At 44.5% G+C, this 9,285-nt stretch overlaps 1 protein-coding gene across 3 annotated transcripts in view; it reads right to left on the reverse strand.

Annotated features, from left to right (window-relative positions):
* sptlc2a (serine palmitoyltransferase, long chain base subunit 2a) overlaps positions 1-4,590 on the reverse strand; it is an 18,850-nt gene extending 14,260 nt beyond the window's left edge. Inside the window, exons 1-6 of one of the 3 annotated variants that reach the window (XM_035532964.2) lie at positions 4,326-4,590; positions 2,872-3,066; positions 2,017-2,171; positions 1,550-1,698; positions 1,152-1,276; positions 212-305 (exon numbers count right to left, since the gene is read on the reverse strand). In XM_035532964.2, coding sequence (XP_035388857.1) covers positions 212-305; positions 1,152-1,276; positions 1,550-1,698; positions 2,017-2,171; positions 2,872-3,066; positions 4,326-4,454 — 847 coding nt within the window. In that variant the 5' untranslated portion in view covers positions 4,455-4,590. Of the gene's footprint in view, positions 1-211; positions 306-1,151; positions 1,277-1,549; positions 1,699-2,016; positions 2,172-2,871; positions 3,067-3,202; positions 4,290-4,325 lie in introns of those variants that run through there. The other 2 variants (XM_081721835.1, XM_081721836.1) reach the window with 2 other exon arrangements.
* Positions 4,591-9,285: the final 4,695 nt, after the last annotated feature.

Below are 9,285 nucleotides of genomic sequence, written 5' to 3' on the forward strand. Positions count from 1 at the left end.
GTACTTGGGGTTCGTAAGTATAGTGGCTGGTTTGGAGAGATGAGGAGGGCATAGGTCAGATATTGGGGGAGGGGCATGCTTGTCCCTACCAGTCCTGAAACTATGTGGCATAGGAGGGAAGAGGCCCACCCTTACACTGAAGCCTATCTAAACTGAACGAAAGGGGGGCGGGGGCATAAGCAAATAAAACAGTCACGTGGTGCAAACTCACTGTTGTGCTTGAAGACCCGGATGGTGGAGCCAGATAACCGGGCCCCCAGAACCAGAGAGGCATGGTTCAGCTCATCACTCAGAATCAGACAGCCCTGCCCCCATGTAAGAGGAAACACAATGTCAGCTCACAGGGGAAACACATGCGCAGCTTAGAGAACACAGGAAAATATTTTGATGGATGTCATGTGACATGACAGTTGAGGGGAGTTGAATAGTCAGAAAAACCAAAAGAGATGGGGGGGGGGACCCTAGGACTGAAAAGTATTCCTAAAAAATAAAAAAGGACTGCAATCCTTGAAGGCTCCACCCTGATAAAAGTACAGAGATGTGCTCCTCAGTTTCAGACCCAAGCAGCTGAATCCCAGCTGTGCCAAACAACCTCCCACACTCGCTGGCTAAAAGAAGGGGATGAAGATCAAAAGTGTACAGAAAAAAACACTTATGATTTTCAAATTTCATGATTCTGAAATTGCATCTGTCGTAGTTTCAGTTTGCATGGAGTGTGTGTTCCCCTTCCCCATAACTGCAGTGCGATGCTGATTTTTAGTGCGTTTAGTGTCAGTCACAAAACACGGCACTAAGGGACCTGAGTCGGGTCACCGCGTGTAAATCACAGTGTGCATATAAATGTGAAATCTTCCTGATTTGATTATGACTGTGGACATATTCTGTAGAGAACTTTGTACTACACGTATAAACACACTGTATATAACGTGTGTTTGTGTATTTAGATGACATGAAATAGTAACGAGACCATATGCTGTTTGAACATTTACTGATCTTTACGATTTCACTGGCAGCTTATTCAACCTGAAGGATGTCGACGTGTTTCCTGTTGAAAAACGGCTGTCTGCAGGGAGCGTCCTACGATTTGGACGTGAGGCAATACTGACAGTGAGACAAAGCGTAGCATGACAGTCTGCGTTTGTGAAGAGTACCTTCCCAGTGAGCGCTGGGATGTTCATGGAATTGGTAGCAAACCCCATCCCAAAAGCCATGGCTGCTTCCACGCCTAGAAACCGGGCAGTAAGCTTCTCCAGTTCTTCATGCCTGTCCAGGTTGCCTAAACAAACAGAGGGGGTGCGGTATAGTTATTCCAGAGCATCTGTGCTCATGTGTCTTAGGCTGTGCTGTCCAAGAACAACCACCCCCGACACTTTCTTGGCTTAATACCATAAAACGTCAGAACTTTGCAGCCTGCAAATGTTAAGCCCATTTGGACTAATGTTAGACATTGTATGTCTTTTAATCACACTGATGTATGGGGGGGGGGGGGGGGGGGGGGGTTCTGTCATAGCGCTACAGTCTGCTGGTACTAGGGTTTGTGAGCACCCACCCATCTCCTGCCTGGTGCTGCAGACTCCAACCCCGCATTTCAGAGTGACCGCCGCCGCCGCGTTGGTGCACGGGCCCGCATTCTCGGCGAAGCCCAGGTAGTTATACGAGCCCATGTTGACCACGTCCTTCACCGCACGGCCTGTGTAGCTGTGAGAGAGAGAAGCCCGGCATTAGGCAACCACGCACGAAAGGCACATTGCGACACGTGCAAACAACTCCACCTTGCCTTTCTCGGCAGCCACGAGCAAAGCCTCTCACTGACCTCTCCAGCACCTGTGCAGCGCATGCACTCTCCAGCACCCGCCGCCTTTGGCTTACGCCATCTGTTATATCGAAGGATGGTACAGGACAAACCTCTAGAGGGGCTGAGAGCACCCACCCACTTGGCTTTCGACTGCCAGCCAGGTCCCCTCACCCAAGGGTCCAGTTAAATCATGGGAAACCCTCTAGACCAGGTCCCCTCACCTAAAGGTCCAGTTGTAGTCATGGGAAACCCTCTCTACCAGGTCCATCTTGGCCCCGGGAACACTGCATATGGGCCGGTTCCAGCCGTCGCGAATGCGCATGTATAAATTGCGGGTGTAGAAATTCTCAAAGTCTTGATACAGTGGGACAAAATCCTTGAAGAAGGAAAAGAACAAATGTCAATCACTCATATATATATACACATATACATATATATATATATATATACACACATATACATATATATATATATATATACACACATATACATATATATATATACACATATACATATATATATACACATATACATATATATATATATATATATACACATATACATATATATATATATATACACATATACATATATATATATATATACACATATACATATATATATATATACACATATACATATATATATATATATATATACACATATACATATATATATATATATATATACACATATACATATATATATATATATATATATATATATATATATATATATATATATATATACATATACACACATGTATAACATTTATAATTACATACACACACACACGCATGCGCACGTGCGCACACACAGAACAAAAACAATTTTCATATCAATGAAAAGCAATCTTCAGGACTTGCGGGCTAAGCATGAAACAAAAACAGCACAATTTCCTCCCCGTGATAAATTTCCTCCTTCCTCTTTGCCAGTAAGTTACTGCACCCAAAGCAGTTTTAAATAACCCTTTATTTACAGCATATAGACCCACTACACTAAAGACAAGTAAGGGGAAAATAAAAGCTCATTTCTTGTTTTCTTCCCTTTATGATTTAAAAAAGTGATGATGTTACCCTTTGTTCCTCCCTTTCTCTGGCAATGTGGCACTTTTCAATTTTCCACTCCCTGAGGAAGTCTCTCAGGTATCCAAAGACAGTAAGAATGCCATATCCCATGTACGTAAGCACGGCCAACAGCATGGGAGTCTCTTCAAAGGATTCAATGAAAGGCCTGCCATACAGCCCGCCATTGCACGTCTTCTGGTGAACCTGTAGGCAAAGTGTTTGTCTGTTTATAAAATTTACTGCATTAAATGTACCCAGCAATCTTTAACTTGTGTTTCTGAAACATGTGGGGGCATGGGGGTAATTAGAGTAGATAAGAGGTAGAAATCACAAGTCTCACCATAACTGTGGGTAAAGTGCACCACTGGGCCACAGCATGTGATTCAGCAACATATAACTTTCTTTAGTTAAACCAGCCTTATCTACTAATCTAACAACATGGATGTTGGGCTTGCTTCCTGCATCCTTACTTCCTTACATCCTATTCCTTCATAAGAATGTCTGTAAGAATCGTGAACTTCTGTCTTATTCGGACGGTGTCAGCACAAAATAAAAAAAATAAAGGTGTCTTGCCTTTCACATTAAGCCAGTAATTCAAAACCGTGTGTCTTGGGGTCACACATGACTAGTCGCACCCCTAACAAAACCCAGACTAGCAAAGGGTCATGTGTGTGAACTGCAGTGAGCTTTGGGTCATTGACATGGCAAACAGTCCATTATATGTAAAGTATGGTGGGGTTTTAAAAAAAAAGGGACACACTGATACACGGAAGTTACAAGTAGATAATGTGATAATCACATGATGCAGCCTGATACTAACAGGCAAATCCACAGACATTGAAAGGTCTAGGAAAAAGCATACTGAAACCTTGAGCAGCCACAATAAAGATTTTCGATTAAGATCATGTAGCCAGACCTGCTATTTTTTATACACAATGCAAGCACACCTAAACTTTTTAACATGTCTAGGAGAAATTCAGTGGAATAATTTAAATGCACCACTACTGAGATAACTGTGGACGAACACCGGTCAGGCCCTCTGAATTAAAACGTGCAAATGTCCTAACCACGTTTTAATCCCAAGCGTGTATGAATACCGACAGTCCACTCAACTGGCCAAGTTTCTGGATCAGCTTCCAGTGAGCTGGGTCAGATCGCTAACTGTCAAACAGACTAACTTCCAAACTTCAGATCACTTGCTTGCCACTCCGTTCGCACCAAGCTTGATAAACACGTTTCGGATCAGGTGAGTGGATAGAGACGTGTCCATTTATTTACTCAGCGAGCTGTCTAACTTTCCGACGGTCCCATTATGGATCCTGAGTTAAGGCGCGGGTGTAACGGAGCTGACTAGAAAGCAAGAGGACGGCTGATATGTACTGTTTACAAGTAACCGCCCGCTAGCTGTACGTTACAGGTGACCGTCTGTCCATTCAGAACCGAGTCAAAACAACGGGCCCGACCTTCGCTTCGTCGAGACAGCAGGACTTCGGCTGCCGGTACTGGCGGTTCCTCACGGTGCCGTTTCTTCCCGGTTTCACGCGGTGACATGTATCGCCGTCGGCCTCCTTATTCGCAGCGCTCTCAGTCATACTCGGTGGCTATAAAAGACATGCAATTCCACACCCGAAGACCGAGGTAAGGATACGAGGTAAAGTTGTGCTGTAAAGCCAGGGCAGTTACACTTCCCTCAGCCGCTGAACCCACGACGACCAACCTGAAATTCCAGCCTCTGCATACCGGAAATCAACGCCCATGGTAACCGAAGGTAGCCAATGGTTCCTCTGATTTTTCAGTGAGGGCGTGGTTAATGTTCAACGCTCATGGTAACCGAAGACGGCCAATAGTTGCACTGCTTTTTTGATGTGGGCGTGGTTGGTGTGTCGGTTTCATAGAGAAATCAACGCCCATGGTAGCCGAAATTAGCCAATGGTTACTGCTTTTTTCAAGGTGGGCGTGGTTGATGTGTCCTTTCGGTGCCAGACTCTGGCAGGGTGTGGTTTTAGGAAGTGCTGCGATGAACGCGAGTAACCTCAAGCCAGCAAACATTCGGGACGTCCTACATTTAACGTAACGCACACCTGCACGCTATATCCAAAATGGTGCAATCGTACGCCTAAAACATGTATTCCTAAAATATTCCAAAGTAAATTAAAAAAAAATTAAATAAATACATGTAAAATTAATGTAAAAAGATGAGTTACAATTTCAAGAAATATTACCCTTTTGCTAATTTTTGATTACTGAATGGATGAATAAAGTAATTTTGTTTTTATGGGGTAATTATTTCAAAGATCTGCAAAGATGATCCGAATCGCTACGCATTATACCTTCTCTTCTCTATTCGTTGACTGGTGTAAAAATCCTTCATATTATCCTAATTATATCATACCTGCACTGATAAGATTTTAAACCCGGCGCAAGTTCTAGCTAGAAAGAAGCAGCAGCCATAAAACACTAACGTGGAATCGCCTGACCGCAGCACCGCGTGACGTGATTTGGACGTTTTGGCGACCTGCAGGCTGAAGTGAGCGCGGAGAACCTGTGGGCGGCCCCCTAACATCACCATTCTGGCGGTTTCCTTACCAGCGGCCGTAACCATCAGCATGGAGCTGCGCCTCACGGTGGCCAGGCCCCGTGGGGTTAGAGGCCTGCTGCCCCCCTAGCAAATGCACCATCCACAGTTAAATCCCCCTGCCTGCACATGCGTCTAATTTACCAGGCCCAAACCAACCTCCATCCCTTGGGGGGTAGTCCCTGTTTTAACATAATGGGTTCATTGTCAGTGTGATCGTGGTGGAGAAAGGCCTGGATGAGAAAATAACACATTCTCCTGCTGCCAAGGCAAGATAAGGCTGTTTAGCTTTGCATGTATTAAACGATGACTGCCATTATTTTTCTATTTGTGTACTAAAATGTGTCTATTTTAGGCTGCTGGTCTTGCTGAAAAGACATTATAACCTCATGTGTGAATGTGATTCACAGGATGTGATTCCAAGGCTCAGTCAACTTCCTGGGATCATACATTTCTAAATGTTACACCGATATTAAATTGTAATAAATAAAAGAAGCATATACAAATCCTTATATGTTGTAAAATGTATACTTATACCTTTAAGATAATCGCATCTAATACTCAGAATGGATCTTAATTTTCATGCAAGGTACCACTTAAGTCCTACAACATCTAAAACTGCTTGTGCAAAGCTTTTCATCTAGAAGCTATCTCACCTCCCACTGTTCCGTCCCGAACGTGGCTGTAACTACTCAGCCAAGGGTCTCTTCCGAAACAGTGAAAACACACTCTTTATCTTCCTCTCTCCTTCATCCTCACTAAGCAGCTCCAAGTTTCATTAAAAAGAGAAACAAGGCCAGAGAAAAGGGGGGAAGCACTCGCCCCGTGTACTCGGCGGCTCTGAAAGTCCCCCTCTCCCCACACTCCTGGTGCATCGACTAGTCACGCTGATCCTGGACTCGGGTTTATATAACCGTTCGGGTGGAATGTCACTCAAGGAGATTGGTGTCAGGGGAGATAACGCACCAAAGCGATCGGAGTCTGAGATCTCGCCACCTAATCATGGAGCCTCTCCCCCAATGTGCATCTGGAAGGCAGAGATAAGAGGTATGGGGCTGATGGGACTAAAACAGGTCTGGGGGGGGGGGGCCGTGTGCGCGTTGGGACACCAGCAGGGGAGCCCTTGCTTTTCCGTGCCTCCTCCATGGTGCAGCGCAAGCAGAAGTTTCAAAGAGATTTTGTTGATTGTTTTTGCACATTCCCCACAGGTGTGGTGGTGGAACCGGATAACATCTGTGCTCCTCTTGTTTCTCACTGTTTCGCCTTCTTGGAGAGTGAGAAAACGCAGAGCACCTGCATTTGCAGAGAGAGAGAGAGAGAGAGAGAGAGAGAGATTGATTTTCTTAGATCACGCTGCAGTGAGGAGGAGGAGAAGGATATGATAAGGTGCGCTAGCCGAACTCGACCCTTTCACACGTTCCTGAATGCCAGCTCTGTTCACTTGTCAGCTTCTGTAAACTGCTGTCAACTCAGACACGCTGTCACAGCTTCATAATGTAGCCCTGCCTCCATCTGCTCTCAGTCTTCTACCTTCCTCCAATCCTCAGTCACGTGGATTTGGCCCAGTGTAATGGATGTGTCAGGTCTTCATTCCATTCGAGAGTTGCGACTCAGTCATCGCGGTCATACAAATGTCCACATCATTTCCCATCCAAGCACCAGTGATACAGGCACGGGGCTTGCGTCAGCTACATTCCTGCCTTGGCTGTTCTAGTTTTTGCCTGAATTTCATGACCACGCATATACATACCTGTACATGCGCTCAGTGAAACCCGACCGTGTCGAACTAACAGCTGCAATGTGTATATACATTTAGTTGTACACAAATGATCAGTGTAAGAGTTCATTTAACACTGTAAATATAATACAGAGACGTTTGGGGTCATAAGAGTCCAGGGTGTGGACAGCGGACGGAGACACCACCGTGCTGTGTCTGTCGCAGTGGGCAATGTGCTCCGACAGGGACGTGCGATGGCTGAAGATGAGTATCCCCCCCCCCCCCCCTTTATCTCAGCGCCAGTTACTCCTCCCCCTCGCATGCGACACATCGCAAAATGAAAACTCTTCCATCTCGAACCGTGCTTTTTTTTTTTTCTTTTTTTTTTTAAGACATTATGCGTGGAAGGAGAATTGAAGCGCGCAAACGTGCACGGCTGTTCCCCTGCACTGGCCTGACGGCACCTCCTCGCGACCGTCGGTGCCATGTTAGCGGGGACGCTCGTGGGTCACCGACGGACATAGCTACAGCATGCACCTTTCTACACAAAAGTGTCACAAGGCCCAGTTATACTCTCCTTTTACCCAACTCCAGTGTCACTTCGTCGCAGAGGTCACGGCTGGAATGGGGTCATCAGAGCGTTTTCATTGCAGAAGCAGTAGCCAAGCTCCTTGCAACCTTGCCAGGTGAAATCAAGACATTTCATAACCAACCACTGATATCATTCGGCTCCTAAGATAGTGAGATAGGATCTCAGCAAGTTCTCACTATCTCACTAACTGGCTTACCATAAGCAGTCGTCAGTGCAACGCTTTCGTCTGCATTTGATGAATTGTTAAAGCCCTCGTCACAGAAAACAGCTTTCAGATAGCAAGCTGTAATGCTCGGGTCACTCCAGTCACTTCTTTCTCTTTCTTCGGATTTGATTTTGTGTGTGTGTGTGTGTGTGTGTGTGTGTGTGTGTTTAGAAAAGAGATCAAAATGCAACACATTTGTTGAAATGGACGCACACACAGACATGTGTATGTATAATCTGTGTAAACGATTTGTTACATGTTGGTGTGGTCTGTACTGAGCGCTCAGCGTTATCAGTTTAGGCCTGCTGTTGCAGGGGAACGTGAGACAGCTGAGGCTGCACCTGCTCAGATTCTGTTATACGCCTCCTGACCTATAGGTGGCACTGACGGACTACAGGACCCAGAGGAGGAGGCCCCCCTATCTTAATTTTATAAGATGGATATTTTGTACATCTCAAAACAAATAATACGATATGAATAAAACAACGCCTTCAAATATTTTCTAAAATATTTGAATTCCAGGTAAAATGATGGTGCATGAACATCCTTGATAATAAAAATAAAGCTTTCTATTGAGCTAATATCTGTGTCCTCATATAAAGTCATATAAAGTTTTGTTCTATCTTATTCTGCTGTGTGTTTTAAGATATGGATTTACTGACTAGGGAAAAAGTACCAGCTCATAAATTAGATGATTATCAACACAAAGCAGAATTCATTTAACATGTAACACATATCTGCATAGTTCTAAGTTTTTGATGGTAGGTAATTTGTTGCAAAACAGGTTTCTTTTATGCTGAGTCAGAAAAATGTAGTATGTAAGATACAATGACTCTACTATGAGATAGAGACATAAGCCATAACGTAACACTATATGTAAGTGCAACTCTCACTTTGTCTAACTGGTTCAATTATGGGGGTCCTAGAACAATTTACAGTGCTTGCCTCAGCAGACAGAGTTGCCATGGGAGCAAGAGTGATTGAAAAAGAAAAATTACAGGCTGCCACAGCACACAGCAAGAGAAAGGGAGAGACAGACACAGAGAGAGAGAGAATAGCAGAGTTCTTCAGCACTCAAAGCCCCAGCAAAGGTTTAGTAAAATACAAACAAACACCCTTTACGTTTCTGCCCGTTTAATTTTTCCACTACATTTCAGGAGCTGCATTTCACATGGACTATGCACTGTAAGACGAACAGTTGTTTAGCTAAACAAATTCCTCACAAAATCAAACAAATCTAGTATACAAACATGCTATCTGACCGTATGCTGGAGCCTTAAAGCTTCCAGTCTGTTTAAATTGTAATCATTAGTGGGAAGGTAGTCTGGGTCTGC

Source organism: Electrophorus electricus, chromosome 10 (assembly GCF_041902795.1).
Source record: "Electrophorus electricus isolate QZ-2024a chromosome 10, ASM4190279v1, whole genome shotgun sequence".
Taxonomy (NCBI): Eukaryota; Metazoa; Chordata; class Actinopteri; order Gymnotiformes; family Gymnotidae; genus Electrophorus; species Electrophorus electricus.